The 21,647-nt window shown below is 43.2% G+C and overlaps 1 protein-coding gene across 5 annotated transcripts; it reads right to left on the bottom strand.

Annotated features, from left to right (window-relative positions):
• Window positions 1–1,338: 1,338 nt before the first annotated feature.
• MRO (maestro) lies at window positions 1,339–21,019 on the bottom strand. 5 transcript variants are annotated; one of them, XM_074339968.2, is made up of 9 exons: window positions 20,848–21,016; window positions 20,438–20,575; window positions 16,489–16,718; window positions 11,482–11,584; window positions 10,219–10,365; window positions 8,960–9,142; window positions 3,677–3,832; window positions 2,668–2,775; window positions 1,339–2,306 (listed from the first exon to the last, which is right to left on the bottom strand). In XM_074339968.2, exons 4-9 carry the CDS (start codon window positions 11,578–11,580, stop codon window positions 2,253–2,255), a joined length of 747 nt encoding a protein of 248 aa, XP_074196069.2. In that variant the 5' UTR covers window positions 11,581–11,584; window positions 16,489–16,718; window positions 20,438–20,575; window positions 20,848–21,016; the 3' UTR covers window positions 1,339–2,252. The 5 variants fall into 5 exon arrangements, with proteins under 5 accessions (XP_074196069.2, XP_019576630.2, XP_074196068.2 ...); XM_019721071.3 differs by lacking the exon at window positions 16,489–16,718 and having other exon boundaries at window positions 20,848–21,015; XM_074339967.2 differs by lacking the exon at window positions 16,489–16,718 and having other exon boundaries at window positions 20,844–21,015.
• Window positions 21,020–21,647: the final 628 nt, after the last annotated feature.

The following is a 21,647-nucleotide window of genomic DNA, read 5'->3' on the forward strand; positions in this document are numbered from 1 at the left end:
GGTGCACAGCAAGGTTTTCCAGGCCAAATCGTGTGTCCTTCTGGCACACATGTTGTCACATTTGGGAATTGAGCTCCTCTCCCCCACAGACGCTCTATCTGCTGGTGCAGCCAATGCAAGATGTTCGAAAGCTTTGCATGTCTGACCACATTTTTGTTCTGGCAGAGGCATGTGCCACCAGCAGCATAGTGCACGGAGTGACATTGTAACTCTCTGATCTCCATTTCTCAAAAACATTTTCTTCTTGCAAGGTGACGCTTTGGCCATTACCTAGTCAACATTTGCACATTGCTGCAGGAAATTCATTAGCTTGAAAGGAACAAGATGACACTTGGACACATAAAGTGGGTGTTAATTATTAATGAGAGATCACCCAAAAGATGCAACACAGATTATTAGCGGAGCTGTTGGGATGGTCCGGACAGAAAGAACAGAGCTCATCTGGCCATCTTGAGAGCAAGAAAGGCACTGTTCCTGCCCTGAGCGTTCACAACACCCTGACAGGCGCCCAGTGGGAAAGAACAACCTGCTATTCTCATTCAGTTACAAATCTCCTTACTTTAATGTTTTAAGCCATTCCAAAACCTATGAGGTGACAGATTCATGCTTGGTCAAGGCACCAGCATTTGCAATTCAATAAATTCAACCAATCTTTGTTGAACACCCATGGTGGGTAAGGTACAAAGCTATACTCTACGAGTTGGGTTATTATGTCCATTTCACAGATCAGCAAACTGAGGCTTGCTGGGTTACCTTACCCAGGGTCACATCAGTAAGTGGCAGATCCAGATTCAAATCTGAGGGCCCCTAGATTCAAAATAGGAAGGAAGAAAACACATTCATGCCTGGCTCCTGCTGCCCCTCCTGCCATTTCCCACATTTTTGTCTCTCCTAGGACATACCTCACCCCCTCAACTGTGTTGCATGAGCCTGTCTCTGGAGAGCTGGGGCAGAAAACTGAGTTCCTGATTCTCAGAATGACATTAAGACCTTTCTGTAGCATTTATAATCCTCTTGTGTTTTCCATTTTCAAAATGGACATAGTTGGTCCAGGGTCTGACCTGAATACCAGGTTCAGTGGCAATATCAGAATTTCTATAGAAGAAGCTCTAGAAGCAATCTGGTTGGAGGGAAGGTGGGAGGGACTAAGAGATTTTTTTGAAACCTTATGAGTGCTGTGACCTACCTCATATAACTAAGATTGATCACCAAAAAACTGACATAATAGCCAATAGCTGATTAATAAAAATATGTACTTAGCTCACAAATTAAAAAAAACGTGTACGGTGCATTAAAAAAAGCAAAATTGACTGAGTTAAATAAAAGAGCAGAAACTGAGACGTTTTTTAATTAATTTATTTGTTTTACATTTCTAACCATCAATCATTCCATGACAAGGCAGTACTGCACAGTGGTTGAATGTAGGCTCCAGAAGTCAGACCATATGGGTTTGAATTCTGGCTCCATCATTTACTGGGTCATCTTGAGCAAGTTACTTAATTTCCCTGTGTCTTCATTTTCTCATCTATAAGATGAGAATGATAATGGTACCTTTCTCCTGGAGTTCTTGTGAATATTAAATAATACTTGCACAGCTCTCAGTGCCCAATAAATTATAAATATTTTCAGTAAAGTTTACTTATTATTATCCCATATGTTACCACCAGACTGGGGTTTTTCTACACACGCTTTACAGCTTATTTTCCTTTATTAATTCTTGTTTGGAATGATCTTTGATGCAATGACTATTGGAGTTTATGAGAAGCTAAACATACCCCTCCAAGTCACCATTTGGGCACCTGACCAACTATAAATAGGTCTTGCTGAGAAAAGGTATCAATAGCAAACAGCAAAGCATCAAAAGCAGATTAAAAAATAAAATATTTAAGGTAGTAGCTATTCTCCTAAGCCTCAGAAATTAAAAATAAAAGATAGATGACAGCACTGAAGAAGGAAAAAGCTGAGAAATAAGCACTGAATCCACATGTACTTTAAATGTCTTAAAGAAAGTGTGTGCCTTCGCATCCACTTTGTATAAGGAGAGAATGACGTATGTGAAAGCAATTTAAATTTACTTTGGACATGGTTATACAACTCCACGGTATTAGTTTTGCCGTCAATTGCTCTCCCAACATCCCCTTTTCTATTACAATCACAAGAGGTGAGCAGAAGCATCTGAAGAGTTAAAAGGGGGGGTTATTAGCCCTCCTGCAAAACGCTCCTGTGGAACCATTTTTCTGTGTCTCTGTTGTTTACAGAATTTTATTTGCGTAGAGGTACTGCAGGAGCTCTGGATGATAGTGGCTCTGAAAGAATTAGCAAAGGTGCATGTGAGGGAGAGAGTCAATAAACCTCCTCGACTACACAATAAGTGGACAGTGGCCAAATGCAGAGCATGGAGACAAGGCATCTTCAGATTCTCAGAGTTGAAGGCCTCATTGCCTGTGTCCATCAAATGACCTGTACTGGAAGTGCCAATACACTTTGTGCATAGTCCTCCAGGCGTTTTGCCATTTACATTTCATTATGGGTCAAATGCAATTGAAACATAATTGGCCTGAGTGGATTTAGGGGCGATAACTCCCCGGGGTGCCCGGCCACCTTTTGCATTCACACCAGGAGTGCGGGGACCTCTGGGAGGATTCTCTCCTTCCCTCACTCACTCACCAGCTGCCGGCAGAGTTTGGGGTTCCTTTGATCTTCTTCACTCTGGAAGCTGCATTCCTTCCTTTGTCTCAGATATGGGGAACAGGCTCGAAACGTTGTTTTGCAAGCCTGAGAAAAATGATATTACCATCTTATTGTCAAAAATATTAGAGAAATCTATAATCCCAAGCAAAGAAGAGGATTGCACCTCATCTGTGGTCTGGGGAGCCACTGAAAGTATGAAAGCGACATCCAGGAAATTTGAAAACTTGAACCTTAAAGAATTTATGCTTATAAAACGATAATGTCTATAATTTGGGGCTGGTGGTAAGGGCATAGCTTTATAGTTTACCACAGCCTCTGTTACTGTCCCATCAAAAGTGGCGTTGGAGTCTTTACTCTCTCTCTTTCTCTCTCTCTCTCTCTCTCTCTCTCTCTCTCTCTCTCTCTCTCTCTCTCTCTCTCTCTCTCTCTCTTTCACACACACACCCCACTTAAAAAAGGAAAAGTGGTTGGGTAGAACACTTTGACACCAATGGTTTTGAAACACTCACCCAGTCCCACTCCAAAGCAGCCCTGTGATCGATCCAACCCTGTTAGGAAACACTTTCTCCAAGAATAAAACAAAAGCTCCATAAGCCACTGAGAAGCCAGGGGTGGGAAATCTATACTAGGTGCAGTGGAAAAAGCTAACTGGGCATGAATAAATAGCCTCATTATGTGGGCTGCTGGCCTATGGATTAGACCTGAGCCTCTCTGCCCCACCCTCCATTAACCTGAGCTCATCTAGCAGTGAAAGGTGCAGGCATTGGGCAGGTGGGGCAGGAGCAAATGGAAAATAACACTCTTGCTCCGAGAGAGATTACACATTAAAGAGGCACTTTTTCCAGGATTCATTTGGATATGCCACTAAGTGTTTATAACTGAACTGGCACGAACTAAGAGTCTGGCATCTCAACTCAACAGGGCTACAACACAGCTTCTTCTATGAATGACAGAGATTTCATGCAATTGTTAGTCATTGACTTACCTTGGCAACCTGGGGGTTTCTATCCTGTAAATGGATCAGGAAGGAATCTTGAGTCTGCTTAACCTGACTGGTGAAAAACTTCTTCCATTTCCGCCCAGCAAAGGCAGCCAATTGCCCAAACAAGACAAAGGCTGAGTATCTCAGGCTGTCATTCTCCTGTGGATCCCCAGTGAACAAAACAACAAAATGCAAGTCATTACCAAAAGGCAACTGCATCAGAGAAAAATCACAGCCATCACTCTGTCTTGCATGTTACAGGGTGGACTATCAGATCCAGTCTAAAGCACTTAGCTGGCTGGGCAGGGATGAGCTGAGTCTTCAAGGAACCTCTTTCTCTGGCAGATGATAGGATTAAACTTGGCGATCATTAATGCTTCTCCCAGCTTCCCAGCTTTTTTCTTCATTATTTAATGTTTTGGAAATAGAATATGTTTCTATGGTTCAAAATTTAAAATAACCACATTTCTGGTCAAGATGGCAGAGGAGGTAAATGCTGTGCTTGTCTCCTATCACAACCACATCAGAATTACAACTAAACTACAGGACAACTATCACTGAGAATCACCTGAAGTCTAGTTGAATAGAAATCCTATAACAAAGGCCAGACAGAAGAAGCCACCTTGAGACTGGCAGGAGGGGCAAAGACACAGAATGGGCTGGTCTCACACCCACGTGTGACCATTAAAAATCAGGAGGTATATCTTGGCTGATGAGGCACCCCCCTAAGGAGCAAGAGGCCTTAACCCCATATGGGGCTCCCCAGCCCAGGGTTCCAGTGTCGGGAAGCAAAGTCCCCATAACTTCTGGCTGTGAAAACCAGGGGAGATTGTGGCTGAGTGAAATGAGGTTGGCTAGATTCCCAGGCGCTCCTCTTAAAGGGCCCATATATGGACTGATTCACTCACTCTGAGCTACAGCTCTGGGGCAGCAGCTTGAAAGGTGCCAGGGACATAAGGGAAGGAACTGAGTTGTCTGGCTTCAGGGCAAGGGCTAGAAGAGCAGCTTTCTCCCAGACAGAAGTGCTGGCAGAATCCATTGTTCCTTTGTTGAGCCCTTCACTCTCCCAACATACAGATGCAGGGAGCCACCATATCTGAGTCTCCATTAACCTGGCTAACACCGTTGGCCCCACCCTCGTGATTTCCTGAGACCCCACCACGCTCAATTTGCTGGCTCACCCAAGCCGCTTCCAGTGGCTTTTCCATACAAATTAACTGTCTTGGCAAATGCTGCAGATTTTTCTAAAATCTCTTAAAGGTTCACAAACCCCAAAAAAGCAGCATCTGGCCCTACAACGCCCAGTACCTCTTGCTGAGGCTGGCACTAGCAGCAGCCAGCCTTAGTTCATGGCTTGGTCTCTCCCTGGCACCTCCAAGCCCAGCATGGGTGGCAGCCATCTGCAAATTGCTTTGTGGCTGATGCCAGGTGGCCCCAGGCAGGGCACAGGCCCAGCTGACCTTGGCCTGTGGTGGGGCCCCTCCCAAGAAGACCCATGGGCAGTATGCCCAGTGGCCGGCTTCAGACTGTACGAGAGCACCACCTGGCCCCCTCTGAGGACAGTACATCCAAAGGGCAGACTGGGCAGGTACCAGAGCCCTTCTAAAGTGAATCCTGCTCCACAGGGTCAGCCCAGCACAACAGCTCCTCCACTGTAGTCATGGCCAGTCCTCAACCAATCAGCCTGAGGGTCAACCCCTCCTACTGATGACTGATGTGCAAAGAGCACAAAGGTTCACAGCTCAACTATAACATGATCCACACAAGGGACACACCTGGAGCACTGGCTCAGGTGACCAGGGAGACTGTGCCACTGGGCCCCACAGGACACCTGCTACATACGGCCACTCTGTTAAGACTGGGAGACATAGTAGCTCTACCTAATACATAGAAACAAACACAGAGAAGGAGCCAAAATGAGGAGATAAAGAAATATGTACCAAGTGAAAGAACAGAACAAAGCTCCAGAAAAAGAACTACACAAAATGGAGGCAAGCAATCTACCAGATGCAGCGTTCAAAACACTGATTATAAGGATGCTCAATGATCTCAGGGAGAACTTTAACAAAGAGAATGGAAATGTAAAAATGGAAATAGAAAACATTAAAAAGAACCAGTCAGAAATGAAGAATATGCTAACTGAAATAAAGAATACATTCAAGGGAATCAACAGTAGGTTACATGAAGCAGAGGATTGAATCAGCGATTTAGAAGATAAGGTAGCAGAAAACACCCAATTAGTACAGCAAAAAGAAAAAAGAATCCAAAAAAATCTGGAGTGTTCAAGGGGCCTTTGGGACAACATTAAGCATAAAAACATTCACATCATAGGGGTACCAGAAGGAGAAGAGAGAGAGCAAGGGATTGAAAACCTATTTGAAGAAACATGATGGAAAACTTCCCTAACCTGGTGAAAGAAATAGACATATCAGCACAAGAAGCACAGAAAGCCTCAAACAAGATCAACCTAAACAGTCCCACACCAAGACACATCATAGTTAAAATGCCAAAGGTTAAAAACAAAGAGAGAATCTTAAAAGCAGCAAGAGAAAAGCAGTTTTTTACCTACAAAGGAGCCCCCATAAGACTGTCAGCTGATTTCTTAACAGACCAGAAGGGATTAGCACAAAATATTCAAAGTGATGAAAAGCAAGGACATACAACCAAGATTACTTCACCCAGCAAAGCTATCATTTAGAATTTAAGGGCAGGTAAAGAGCTTCCCAGACAAGAAAAAGCTAAAGGAGTTCATCACCACCAAAACCATATTACAAGTAATGTTAGAGGGACTACTTTAAGGAGACAACAACAAAGAAGATAAAAAATATGAATATTAAAATGGCAATAACTGCATATCTACAAAAATTACTTCAAATGTAAATGGATTAAATGCTCCAATCAAAAGATATAGGACGGCTGAATGGATAAGAAAATAAGACCTTTACATATGCTGCCCACAAAAGACTCACTTCACACTGAAAAACACACACAGACTGAAAGTAAAAGGATAGAAAAAGATATTTCATAAAAATGGAAACAAACAAACAAACAAAAAATCTGGAGTAGCAATACTAATAACAGACAAAATGGATATTAAAATAAAGGCTATAACAAGAGACAAATAAGAACTCAGTAATTCTACTTCTGGGTATTTATCTGAAGAAACCCAAAACATTAATTCAAAAAGACATATGCAATCATATGTTCATTGCAGAATTACAATAGCCAAGATATACAAGCAACCTAAGTTTCCATCAATAGATAAATGGATAAAGAAGTGGTACATATATACAGTGGAATGTTACTCAGCCATAAAAAAGAATGAAATCTTGCCATCTGCAACAATATGGATGGACCTAGAGGGTGTTAAACTAAGTGAAATAAGTTGGACAGAGAAAGACATATACTATATTATTTCACTTATATGTGGAATCTGAAAAGAACAAAATAAATGAACAAGCAAAACAGAAACAAACTCATAGATACAGAGAACATTTTGATGTTGCCAGATGGGAAGGGTGTTTGGGGGGCTGGGTGAAAACGAGGAAGGGATTAAGAAGTACAAATTGGTTGTTACACAGTAGTCATGGGGATGTAGAGTATAGCATAAGGAAAATAGTCAATAATATTGTAATAACGATTATGGTGTCCGATAGGTACTAGATTTATCGGAGTGATCACTTCATAAGTTATATATATGTCTAATCACTGTGTTGTACCCCTGAAACTAATATAATATAGTATTGCAACTGTAATTGAAAAATAAAAATATTATTTTTAAAAATAACAAAAAACAATTATTAAAAAAGTCTCTTTCCTACCCCCTTCCACCTGCTACCAAATTTCCCTACCTACAAGCTAGCCATTATAAATTTTGTGTGTATCCCTCCAGAAAATTAAGAAGAAGAAAAAATACATATTATATAGTCCTTTCTCAAATTTTACACAAATGGAAGCATACCATTCCACTGTTCTGCACCTTGATTTTTCCATCAAACAATATATCTGGGAGCTCTTTCTATGTCAATGCATAAAGGAATTTTTTTTTGGCTGTATCATAATTCATTTGACCCATTCCCTGTTTATTACTTCCAGCGTTTTTGCCAGGTCATGTCTCTTTACCTTTGATTTGAATTTCTCCCATCTGTAGTAGAAATAACAGTTATGTTTCTTCTCTGACACCCTGCCAACTCTTGCTGTTCTTAGTCTGACTGGCCGGTTTGTCCCTGAGTGTGTGTCTGTGGGTTTAACCCTTTCTTCCTCTCCAAGGTGCGCTGTCTGGTCCAAGTATCTTCCTTCCCAGGTGAGGAGACTCAGGGCCTTTCTGTGACTTGCCACCACATCATCAGGTAACAGAGAACCAGGATAGTAACGCCGTGTCCTGACTCTTGATGCAGGGACTTTTCTGTCAGTGTTTCTTGGTCCTGTGCAGCTCCAGGTGAACCAGAGAAAACAGGGCTGGGATAGATCTCCTTGGGGGCAAGGAGTACCAGAACCGGGCATCACAGAGACAGCAAGACTGAAGACCACTGATCATTTGGTGGCATATTTAAAAATACTGTTTTAGCACATGTGACATGCACAGAAATTAGTGTTGCATTTTCTTCACTGCTGTGTGTGTGTGTGTGTGTGTGTGTGTGTGTGTGTGTGTGTGTATGTCTACAGTAGGCTTACTGGTTAACTTGCACAGAAGGGATCTCAGAGTGTTCACAGTTTCAGACTAAACAACACATCAGTACATTTTTTCGTTAGCCTGGATTGGCACCTGGCAGTTAAGAGTGCAAGCCCTGTAGTCAAAAAGTCTGGTTTCATATCCACTTACTGGCTCTGTGAACTAACTTGTCTGTGCCTTGGTTTCCTCAACTATAAAGTGAAGATAATAATAGTGATAACCTCACAGGGTTATTGTGAAGATTATATGAGCTAATCCATGTAAATTGCCTAGTACTGTGCCTGGCACACACTAAATGCTCACTAGATGCTATTGTTATCGTTACATTTATGAAAGAGCATTGAACACTTACTGGTATTGTCACCATCATCACCATCGTTATACACATATTCACTTCTCTATTACAATGAAAACTTAAGGGGTAGTTTTGGAATCCTATTCTTCTTTACATCTTCCATAACACTCAGTACAGTGCTAGTCTCTCAATAAGATTTGATAATAAATAAGTGAATAATAGAGATCTTGTTCCCTGAGCAATATACTACCCAAGGCTCACGTTTCTAACCCCACTTTGACTTTCATCACCCAGAATGTTTCTGAGTCGTCTCACTTACATCATCTAACAGGGTCCTGGTCTGAAGAGTGATGTCTATGAAGAAAGAGCCCAGACCTTTCGCCTGGGTCTTGCCCAGGATGATGGTCAGAGTCTTCACACTCTCGTGGATGACTTCAGAACTCATGGGGTCATACAATCCATGTACCAGCAGGTCGAGGACAATTCTCTTATACTTTCTCACCTGTTTTCAAGGTTTGAAAAGTATTAGTAGTAGCACAGGGATTGCTCTCCTGAGTTGAAAAGCAACTCCACTTCTAATCGTCCAATAACCTAGGACTTGAACTGAGAGATTATGGCTTTCGTTAGGACCTGCCACAACAACTCTCATTAAAATACAAACACTTCCATTAAGCTGACCCAAGTCAGTCTTAGAAAGAGAACAGGAAGAGTGATCTGGAGCCTGACCAATGGGTGGCCAAGGCTGGACAGGCCATGCCAAGGAGGGCGGTACACCTGGGTGATCTAGGTTTTTAGGGCATTCTGGGTACCTTTATAGGGGACAAGAGGAAACACTCACTGAAATTGACAGATGCTAAAGGAGGAGGTGGGGAAAACATCTTTTTACTAAGCAAGCGTAAATTATTAGAAAATAAATTCACCAAAGAGGGTGATGTCCAGCTCTGTGTGAATCCTGCCAGCAGCTGTTTCCCAAGGCTGATAATACTGAGGTGTGATGACCCTAAAATACCCCCAAATGAGTCATGCCCTTGTACAGCTTCCTTCCCTTGAGTGTGGGAGGGACCAGTGACTTGCTTCTGGCCCATTGAATAGGACAATGGTCATGGGATGTCGTTCCCATGGTTACTTATGTTATATAAGACTCCATCTTAGCAGAGAGGAGTGGGTGACATGCTCCTGCTGGCCTTAAAGAAGGAAGCTACCACGTTGTGAGTCGGTGTCCTCTAGGACCTCAAGGTGGCCCCTGGCTGACAGCCAGCAAGGACACCTTGGTCCTACAACTGGGAGGAACTGAATTCTTCCAACAGCCACTTAAGCTTGGAAGGGACCCTAAGCTTCAGAAAGGAAGGCAGTCTGACCCACACCTTGACTGCAGCCTTGCGAGACCCTGAACAGAGGACCCCGCTAAGCTGTAGCTGGCCTCCTGACCCAAGGAAACTGCGAGCTAATACATGCTAGGTATGTGGTGATCTGTTACACAGCAATAGATAACTAGTACATGAGGTCATGAGGTACCATATCCCTGTCCTGGGGCCTCCAGGCCATGAGGGCTGGCCGAGCACCGCCTTTCCTTCCTACCTTGTCTGGAGTCTCACAAGCCATGGTTCCCAGGTTCCTCATTGCCATATAACGCTTTTTAGCACTGGGGTCCCGGGCTCTTTCGGCCAAGACGAAAAACACATTCTTCAGAGGCTCCGACTTCTGGAACCTCAGTTTCCAAGAGACCTGGGTGGTGAGTCAAAATGTATTGATTTGGGAGTGTTCCGAGTCATACAGAACTCCAACCCCAATCTCAATCCCTCCTGTGTCGCCTGCTGAATTTCACCCCTTCTTTCTCCATCTAAAGACACCTGATTTTTTGCTGGAAATATATTAGTTTGGTCTACATAATGAAATAATTGGTGGAGGAAGAGGAAAGGGGTAAAGAAAAATAAGGCAGAGCTGGCGCTGAGGTAGGTTTGGGGGGATTATGGAGAGAGCTGCTCTTAGGCAGCTGAGGGTGTGATAGAGCTGAGAAGAAAGGGGGCGTTAGAAGAGGACGTGAGCTGAGACTAGGGAGTCCTTTTACAGGACAAAGTTCACTGTATTCCTCCCATCTCAAAGAAAAGATCTTCCTGGATCCTTCTTCCTCCTTCAACTCTTCTCCATTTTTCTGCTCTACTTTGTAGCTAAACACCTTGAAAGACATTAGCAATACACATCTGCAAACATCTCGGGACACCAGAAGGATGCCCCATCTCAGCACTTAAGATTAGGAAAAGAAATGCATGAATAATGCAGATTGGGAAATGCTGTGTGGCTAATGCAGAAAGGTGCATGTCAGTGACTGAACTCTCAGTGCAGCGCTAGCGATGGGCTACCTTCTGTGGTGAGCATAGGAGCCCTGAAACCAGGAAGGCTCTGGTGTTGTGCACAACACGGGATGTGGCAACATGTCCTGGAGTCAGAACCAAGACGATGCAAGAGGCAGTCAAGATCCGAGAAAAAGCCATGTCTCCACCATCCTGAGTAATGTGGTTGGATGGGGCACTGGAGACTGGATTCACGGCCCTGTTGGTGTTTAGGTGACTACCACGTCTTCTCATTATTTCAGAATATTCATTGCAGTTCAGTCTATATTTTTATTATAATTTCACAGCAACCTAAATTTGTCTTAACTTGTTATTGTTATGATCTTCTTGTTATTCTATACATATTCTATCCATATTATAAGAACTGTCATCAAACTTTTTTCAGAAGAAGGAACCTCACAAGAATGAGCCTACTGCAGAACAGGCAAGCACGCATGTTATAAAGCAGCTGCTGGCAAGGGACATCCGTTCATAATATTTTGTGTCAGACCTTGGAAAAGAAAGACATCACTGATATCCTTTTCTTCTTGGGCTGGGTGGTGAGGATGGAAAGGGGCTGGCCCAGCATTCTTCTCTGTGTTTGGTCCATGGAACTAGAAAAACAAAGTCATCAAATGAGCCACAAACACGCTTGGAAGCCTCATCATTGACAAGCGTCAAGTATCATTATACAAAGTACTGTGCTGGGGAAGAATATAAAGAAGCACCATCCCTGAAGCCTCTCCTTAGGAACCTGTCACCTTGGTGACAAGATGGGACAGTCACATAAAAAGATAAAGAGCAATTCCAGGCAGCCCGGGGAGGAATCATAGCACCAGGGTCAAGAGTGCTGTGGTTCCTGTTTCATACTGCAGTCTTCTATCAGAATCACCAAAGAAATAAAATACAGATTCTGGGCCCCACCCACAGAGCGCTGACGTAAAAAGCAGCCTGAAATTTTGGATTTTTTTAAATGCTCCCCAAGAACGTAAATTGGTACTGCATGTTAGAGGGGATTTTGATATTATCTCCTACAATTTTAAAATGAGTCTATCGGGGTGGCCGGTTAGCTCAGTTGGTTAGAGCGTGGTGCTAATAACACCAAGGTTGTCAGTTCGATCCCCACATTGGGCCACTGTGAGCTGTGCCCTCCTTAAAATAAAAAAAATGCACATATCTTTCAGCAATTTTTCACCCCACAGCTACACTGGCACATCACATGCTCAAGGACATACACAAAGGACAGGCACTGTAGTTTTGTACTGAACAGTGTCATGTCCTTTAGTAACTGCAATGTAATAAATAACACATATACATTACAACTATGCAACTATCAGATGACTCCTATGCAGTCATTGAAAAGAATATTGGGCAGATCTACATGTGCTAAAATGAGCTCCAAAACGTTCTGTTGAATGAAAAGTGCAAATCAGTGTGTAAGAGTGCTACTACTGTTCGTGTAAAAGCAAAATGAGGGAGGGAAATCTAATATATGTACATACCGTGTTTCCCCGGAAATAAGACCGGCTCTTACATTAATTTTTGCTCCAAAAGACGCATTAGGGCATATTTTCAGGGATGTCTTATTTTTTCATGTACAACAATCTACATTTATTCAAATAGTTATGTCATCTTCTTCTGGAACATTATCATAATGTACTAAATGTATCCATTTGGCTGACGATCTTAACTGGGGCTTATTTTCAGGGTATGTCTTATTTTCTGGGAAACACAGTATGTGCTTGTATATTCATAGAACAGGGAAGAATACCCAAGAAACTTTAACAAAAATTGCCTCTGGGGTGGAAATGTGAGCAACTGAGGTAGGAGAAAGACTTACTTTTTTCACACTTTGTTTTTACATATACAGTTTATAATTTTACCATGTGCATATATTATTTAAAATATATAGTATAAATAAATAAATACAGGGCCGACCCAGTGGCTCAGGTGGTTGGAGTTCTGTGCTCCTAGCGCCGAGGTCACCGGTTCGATTCCCACATGGGCCAGTGAGCTGCGCCCTCTACAGCTAAGACTGTGAACAACAGCTATCCCCGCGGGCTGCCATGGCCTACCATGAGCGGTCAGCGGCCAGCAGCTGGCAAGAGCTGCCCTGAGCTGCTGTGAGCAGCCAACCGGCCGACTGGCAGCCGACTGCCTCAGCTGGGGGGAGCGCAAGGCTCATAATACCAGCATGGGCCAGGGAGCTGTGTCCTACACTAGACAGAAACAATGGCTTGAACCGGAGTGGGGGGGCAAGGAGGAAATAAATAAATAAACAAACAAACAAATACAGCTCACAAAGTGATTCTGATCTATAGCCTGTTTGAGGTCAAGTAGTACAAACCAGTGCTTCTTAGACTTTAATGTGCTCTCCAGTCATCGGAGGACTTGTTAAAAATGCAGATTCAGACTCAGTAGGTCTAGGGTGGGGACTCCAGAGTGTGCCTTTCTGATAAGCTCCCAGGGGACACCAATGCTGCTGGTCCCAGGACCACACTTTGAGTGTGAGGGTGTAAAGTTAAGATCTACAAGAATCAAGAGAAGATGATGGCTGGAACAGACGGTGGAGACCTCCCACAGCATGTGGGTGAGCTTGAAAGGAGAGTCAGAAGTGTATTTGATACACTGGACTTCCAATGGGATTCTGTGGACAGGTAGTTAGTGTCATGGTCTTGGTAGTGAAAATAATTAATACAGGAGAGTGGTAAAAGATAAGGCTACAGGAAGTAAAGGCCAACTGGAGGACTTTGACCGTAAAGACTTCAGTTTCAATTGTATTTTGTAGATAAGAGTGAACCATTCATTCTTTTTTTTTTCAATTGAGGTGAAATCCACATAACATACAATTAATTGTTTTAAATGTTTAGGTGTTTAAACCACCACCTAAAAATTTTCGTCACCTCACAAGGAAACCTTACACCCATTAAGAAGTCATTCCCCATTCTGCCCTCCTCCCAACCCCTGGCAACCATTCATCTGCTTTCTGTCTCTATGAATTTACCTATTTTTTATATTCTGTATAAATGGAATCATTCAACATTGTGATCTTTTGTGTCTGGCTTCTTTCTCTTCTCATAATGTTTTTGAGGTTCATTCAATTTCGAGCATGTATTGCTACTTCATTCCTTTTTATGTCTGGATAATATTCCCTTACATGGATACACCACATTTCTTTACCTGTCATCTGCTGATACACACTTGGGTTGCTTTCACCTTCTGGGTATTGTGAGTAGTGCTGCTACAAACACTGGGGTACAGGTATTCGTGTGAGTATCTACTTTCAATTTTTCTGGGTATATACCCAGGAATTGCTGAGTCACATGGTAACTGTGTGTATCTTTTTGAGGAACCACCAAACTGTTTTCCACAGTGGCTGCACCATTTTACATTTCCACCAGCAGTGTGCAAGAATTCCAATCTCTCCACATCACCAACAGTTGTTATTTTCCAGTTTTTTAAATTATTACTATATCCATCCTAATAGGTGTTAAGTGGTATATCATTGTGTGTTTGATTAGCACTTCCCTAATGGCATCTTTTTGTGTGCTTGCTGGTAATTTGCATATCTTTTTTGAAGAAATGTCTATTCAAATCCTTTGCCCATTTTATACTTGGGTTGTTTATCTTCTTGAGTTGTAGAGTTCTTTATATATTCTGGATACTAAACCCTTATCAGATATATGATTAACAAACATTTTTCCCATTCTGTACGTTGTCTTTTCACTTCCTTAATAATGACTTTGATGAACAATAGTTTTCAATTTTGACGGTCTAATTTATCTCTTTTTGGTATTGTTGCTCGTGCTTTTACTGTTATATCTAAGAATCCATTACCAAATTTAGGTCATGAAAATTTACCCTCATGTTTTCTTCTAAGATGTTTATAGTTTTAATTATATTTAGGTTATCGGTCCATTTTGAGTCCATTTTTATATATGGTATGTGGTATGGGTCCAAGTTCATCTGAACCATTAACTTTTGTTTGTTTGGGTTCTTAAATTGTTTTTAGTAGGAGAAGTGACAGGCAAGGAGCTGCAGTAGTTCTCAATCGTGGCTGCTTTAGGGTCACCCGAGGAACTTTTAAACCTCCTAGGGCCCAACTGCACCTCAGAACAAGTCAGTCATCTCTCTGGAGGTGGGCCCAGGCAGCAGTCATTTTTAAAGCTCACCAAGTAATTCCAATGGGTAGTTGGTCCAATGACCAACCAGTATGGTTAGCTTGGGCCAGAGGGGTTTTCTGGGACAAGGGATTTTCAGTTCTAAGACCAGGAAAGTCCTGGGCAACCCAGGACAAGCTGGCCACACTACTGATTGTGCTTGAGTATTGAACTTATTTCAATGCAGGCAGTTGATAGAATCCAGCCTTGTTAAACAGCTGTGCTTTGAAACATTTGACTGACCTGGAAATGCATGGGGATTTGGCCTCTTCACTATCTTTGTTTTGTCCCCCTGGTGGTTTCAGTAATGCTGTCTTGGTCAGAAGTCATTGGAGAAGTGCATGGAAACACCTCTTCACCTATAACTCCTGAGGGCAGTTTCCAGGCTCTCGGCCTCATGTGAAAAGGTGCTGGCTCGGGTAGTAGATGGCCATCAGCTGTGACTAGTTGGCCATCAGCTATTACCAGTCAGCCATTAGCCACTGATATAACTGACGTGGCTAAGCTAGCAAGAGCGGATTGCAGTTAGCAAGGGGTTGGTTGGTTGGCAGAGAAGCAGATGACAGTTTGTGGATCATGTGGCTCCTGCTCCCTGTGTCTCCAACCCAGCTGCCAGTGAGAATATGGTGGTATGACTCCCCTATCTATGGCTCTGTGGGTGCTCCTTTTTGGCTTCACCATGTCCTGTGTTCTTGTGCGGGTGGCGGGAGCTGAGACCCTGCATCACAGCCCCCAGTCTCTATTTCTTCTTCACCTCTGACAAGCAGACGTCCCCCACCACTGCAATGAGGGACCCAAATCAAAACCCAGAAAATCGCACCCCTACCAATTAGCAAGATTTTCTTTGCTTGAGTAAAGGCATTCCTATACGCTTTACGTTAAGCCAGTGGTTCTCACACCTGAGCATGAATTAGAATCCCCTGGAGGACTTGTTAAAACACAGATCCCCAGACCTAACTCCCAGAGTTTTGGCTTCTGTACATCTGAAGCAGGGCCCATCATTTGCATTTCTAACAAGCGCCCAAGTGATACTGGGATGCTGCTGGTCTGAACACTTTGGGAACCACTACCTAAAGAGAATGAAACCACAGTATTACTATGCCATTCCTCTCCAGGATAAAGGGATTTAAAAACTCACACTGAGGCAAACAATAACAACAACAACAAAAATCCCAACACACACCACTGTGCTTAAAGGTTAGAGGTTTCCTTCTGGAGGTTTTCTGCACACGACCTTCTGTTTCAGTAGAACCTGCCACTCCTCAGGTTGAATGCTCCGTATCTGGCTGACAGGTGCCTAACCACTGGGGCGGGGAGTTGAAAAGAAGCAAAGATCCCTCAAGCTGAGGGCCACTCACCAAGGAGGGCACAGGCCTCGTCATAAAACAGCTGGTGTCTCTGTTGCAAGGCATAAGAAAGGCATGCTTGAAGCTCCTCTCCATTGGGAGGAAAGCAACCCTGGCTCCCTTTCTTTACACTTGACTTCTCAGGCAGGGTCTGCACAGCCGACGAGGGCTGCAGCCATCCAAGGCAGCCTTCCAGGCTTCAGAAGGCAACTAGCCAGACTTGTCACTTCTTAATGGCACATCTAGAATGTAAGGTGACGGAAGGCTCTTGAGCAGGGCAAAGTAAATGAGAGCTGAGCGCTCTGCATGGAAGAGAGAGCATGTGGTGAGAAACACACACTCATACAGGGCTTCACCTCTAGCTCACCACCTGTGCTAGCAAACCCTTCCCCACCTCCCCACCTGCCCATCACAAGATAAAACCTGTGACCTAGTTCAGTTTCACAGGTTGTCAGGCTCATCTCAGTCTTTGGTGCAACAAAAGCATTTCTCACAATTGGCTGGACCTCCCACATCTGAAACCCCTGGAGTGCTTGTTATAAACTCCAGGCTTACCCCATAATTATTGGAACTGAATGGGAGGAAGCATAGTTTTTACAAGGTGGCGGGTGATGCTATACACACGCTGGTATATAAAAACCTCTGCACTGGAAATGAGATAACCCCAGAATTGACATACTGCATTAACCTGAGGCCACGCGTCAGGAGAGGCCCCGAAGTCAGAGGAGCAACTGGGGCTCAGGGTAAGTGTCAGTGTCTTTGCAGAGAACAAGGGATTGAAGGCAGATGTTTGTGAAGCACCTTGAATTTCACTTTCAAAATAAAATGCAAATCACATCGAGCTGTACAGGCTATGATTTGTGCACTCTTCTTGGATGCTATTCTTAAACTAAGTTTCCTTAAGAAACAAAACAAAATAAGTTAGGTAAGTCAGGGTCCCAAAGCCCCTCATCTGGAGCTTTTTGTGTCTCGTGAGCTTGCAGCTTCTTAAAGAACTCTCACCACCCACCTGCCCTCCCTCTTGCCTGCAGTGTCCTCCCCTCTCCTTTCCGACAAATTAACTTCTTTAGACCCAGTCCAATCAAACAAAAAGATAATTTTCATCTGTCACAATACAGGATGTCAGAGAGGAACGTTTAAAAGAAACTACGAAAAAACATAGTACGTGGATTCAAAGATTTCTTAGGTAATCTAACTGCACCTACAAGACCACTCACCCACAAACAGCTGTTCTTTGCTTTGAGAACTAGGTTTTTTCTGGTGGATTTTTCTGGTCATCACAAGTGCCTAGTCTACTGCGACCGAGGCTGGGAGGCCACCTGGCCACCTTGAAGCCATGGGCTTGGCTCTGCTTGTAGTTTCATGCATCCCCACTTGTTCTTCAATGAATTCTTCTTCCTCTGGGAAGTGCTTCCTGGGCCAATGCCCTGCCCCCTGTTTTAACCATCACCCAGACCCTGCAGCTTGGTTTCATTGCCACATTGTGGTTGTACCTGGTCTCCCTGAACACACATGGATTTGGGGTGGCTTAGAAGACTGTTTGGGGCTTTTTTTTTATATTAGTTGTAATTTATTTTGAAATATGTACAAAGTTGCAAGATAAGAGATTTGGATAATTTGATATGTGTTTAAGAATCTGATTACTTTTGTAATCACTGTTCAGACTTTTTTAAAAAAAAGATTTTATTGAGGAAGGGGAACAGGACTTTATTGGGGAACAATGTGTACTTCCAAGATTTTTTCCAAGTCAAGTTGTTGTCCTTTCAATCGTAGTTGTGGAGGGCGCAGCTCAGCTTCAGGTCCAGTTGACTTTGTTAGTTACAGGGGGAACAGCCCACCACCCTTTGCGGGAATTGAGGAGTTGAACTGGCAACCTTGTGGTTGAGAGCCCACTGGCCCATGTGGGAATCGAACCGGCAGCCTTCGGCATTAGGAGCACAGAGCTCCAACCACCTGAGCCACTGGGCCAACCCAGATTTTTATTTTTATTTAAAATTGATTGGGGTGAATTGTTAGTAAAATTACATAGGTTTCAAGTGTACAATTCTGTAATACATCATCTATATATCACATTATGTGTTCACCATGTTTGGGGCTTTATGCTGACTCCTAGGTGCCTTTGCAAATTTAAATCCTTCTGACTCAAAATAGTAGGTTTATGGTCAATAATCCTTTTATTTATTGAAGCCAAAAGGTATATTATAAAGGCCAGAATTGTAAAACACTTTGATCTTATCTGTAAAATGAGGAGAAGAAACTATTTGATTTCTAATAATCCTTTCAACCCTGAACTTATCAATGATAATAATATAATATTAATAGCACCATTTATTGGACACTTGTATATACTAGGCACTTTATTTTGCACTTTGTATACACTGCAGGAGAAGCTGTTGTACCTGACGTCTGCCTAACCAACTTGCCAGGTTAACCGTATACTCCAGGCCCTCTGTGAACTGTACCAACCAATGCTTTTGGTGCATAGTACTAACTCCCAACTTCCGCTCCACTAGTCCTTATATGCTTACCAAGAATCACTTTATAGCAGCTGTACTTGTTATTGTAACTGTGAAATTTGAATATTATAGAAACTGATTAAATATGCATATACAAAGAAAGTTGTTTCCATGAAAGCAAGGTTGAGTGTTTTGGAAAGTTTCAACAATGGGAAACTGTTAAAACAAACAAACAAACAAACAAAAAACCCTGCTATCTAATGAGGTGTGGACAGTAAAAGTTTGGGGAAAAGTTTAATAATTTGGAATGATTATTGGAATTAGAATGATTCTGCAGAGAGTGACTTTATAAATGTCTTTCTAGATGTCATTACGTTCTCACTACATTGAAAGAAACCAAAAGTAGAATTCATAGATGAGGTATTCTGTGCTCGGCTTATGCAAGTAAGACAACTCAAACAACAGCAACTAGGGGGAAAATCCATTCAAAGGAAAGGCCATGGCCCAACATTAAAGATTGGGAAATTCAAGCCCGCCTGATGGTTGGAGCGCCGTGCTCCTAACGCCCAGGTTGCCTGTTCAATTCCCACGTGGGCCAGGGAGCTGCGCCCTCTACAGCCAAGATTATGAACAACAGCTCTCCCTGGAGCTGGGATGCTATGAGTAGCTGGAAGTCAGTGTAGGCTGCTGTGAGTGGCCAATGGGCCACTGCCTCAGCTGGCGGAACCAGGGAGCTGTGTCCTGCACAACTAGACTGAGAAACAATGGCTTGAACCGGAGTGTGTGTGTGTGTGTGTGGGGGGGGGGGGGTAGGCAGAAGAAGGGGAGAAAAAGATTGGGAAATTCTATATTTTAAGGTAAAATAAAATATTTAAGGTATGTATCATCCTCTATAATTGTCTGCTTTAACCAACTTCTTCCATTAACTCTCTAAACTCTAAAATCTAGTCCCAGTCTCTCAAATGAGAGGCCTTTTCTGTATTTCATTTAATCTTTACAATAATCTTGAGAGGTAGGTTTAATTACACCCATTTTAGAGAAGGGGAAATCAGGGTTAAGAGTAACAAACAACTCACACAAAGTCAAATAGCTAATAGTGGCAGAGTGGAGTTGCAGACTCCAAAATCTATACTTCCTATCACTATGTTCTAAGATACAGCCAGCTCCCAAGCAGTGTCCTCCTGTGTGCTGACACACTGGGTAGACACTTCAGTTTGAAGCATCACTATCTTCCCTTCAGTCCCCTGTCATCCTAAAGCTGTTTGCTGATTTAATACAATGGTCTCTAATCCATCTATTGCTTATAGATGGATCGATATAGATTGAATTGACATAGTTTATGAAAAGAAAAAAGAATTGACTTCACGGTCAACATTGCCCATTTCAGTTTTACAAAGAGAACGTCAACTCCCTCTGATACCAGTGACCCGAGTGACAGTCCAGAAAGGACTAGGGAGTCCCAGGGGACCTGGCCTTCTACCACTGCAGCCCGGGCTGGCCCTTACCTGCGGCCGTCAAGTGATGAGGTGCTGCTGCGCCTGCGGCTGGAGCGCTGGTCCAGGGCGACTCGGAGGGAGGGGCTGCTGCTCTTGGCGTGGTTGCCAGATGGGATGACTCGGCTCAATTTTCCCAGCCCTGAATTCCTAACACAGAAGAAGGTAATGAAAAGGTGAAGCAGGGTCTGTTCTGGATAACGAGTCAGTACAGAGTTTTGGAAAGTGAAGGGGAAAAAAGTCAAAGTTTCGACGGTATTAGGGTGGGGGTAGGGATTTGTCCTGTGCTACCGACAAGGTTGTTCCAGGTGGGCACAAGCATCACTTTTGCCCTTTACCTCCTCAAACTGTGCTGAGGTGTTGTTCCTCCTCCCCCTTGCTGTATTTCCCCGTATTCTCCCCTCACTTCGAGTCTCACCCACTTTTCTAAAGAAAGGACTGCGATTCTGAGGCTCTTCTGCACCAAATGGAAACGGCTCTGCCCAGTACCGTTCCCCCGTGGCGCCACTAGATGGCAGCATCACTCAATGGACGGGTTCCAGGCAGCCTCCGCACCAAACCGCAGCTGTAGCGCTCCCTTCCATAATCCTGTTAGAGCAGCATTTAATCTAAGGCCGGGACACTGTGTTCCAGGCCAAGCAGCTTCACTGTGACTGATTGGTGCAGCAACAACTAAAGCTTTAACTGTTGATGCCCCTTCCAGCTCAACAAGCACCACAGGTCCTGAAAGGACTGATTTAAACTCTCAACAATTTAAGTGATTTATTGGTAACACAAAACAAACCAAAAACCTGGGTGTAATGGTACTTGCAGGATTTGGGTCCTCCCTCCCCTCATCCTTCCTCCTTCCCTGGACTCTTCAACCACGTGCATAAATCTATTTATCAATAATTATTTATTGTCTGGTTCTGTGTTGGGTATGGATAATATATCCAATGTGGATAATATGTCCAAAAAGGGGGGAAAAAGGTTATATTTTCAAAGCTCTAGGAGCATATTGTTATGCTAATAGGTAATAGTTATTGACTGTTTCTTCTATGTGCCAAACTTTGGGGTAAATAAATACTTCAAATACTTCATAGACTATCTTGTGCGATTCTTACAGCAAACCTAAGGTAAGTACTCTTACCATCTCCATTTTAAGAATGGGGAAATTGAGGCACAGAGAGATGACCTTGCCAAAGGCCATGCATTTACTTAGTGGCAGAATTAGAATTCAACC

This window comes from Rhinolophus sinicus, chromosome 4 (assembly GCF_057876585.1).
Source record: "Rhinolophus sinicus isolate RSI-liver-muscle chromosome 4, RSI-T2T, whole genome shotgun sequence".
NCBI lineage: Eukaryota > Metazoa > Chordata > Mammalia > Chiroptera > Rhinolophidae > Rhinolophus > Rhinolophus sinicus.

Coding starts and splice junctions, on each gene's coding strand:
- MRO (XM_074339968.2), bottom strand. CDS start 11,580: ATGGACCAAACACAGAGAAGAATGCTGGGCCAGCCCCTTTCCATCCTC. Junction 10,366..11,481: donor TGATGTCTTTCTTTTCCAAG/GTCTGACACAAA, acceptor CTCACCACCCAG/GTCTCTTGGAAACTGAGGTT. Junction 9,143..10,218: donor CTTGTGAGACTCCAGACAAG/GTAGGAAGGAAA, acceptor CCTTGAAAACAG/GTGAGAAAGTATAAGAGAAT.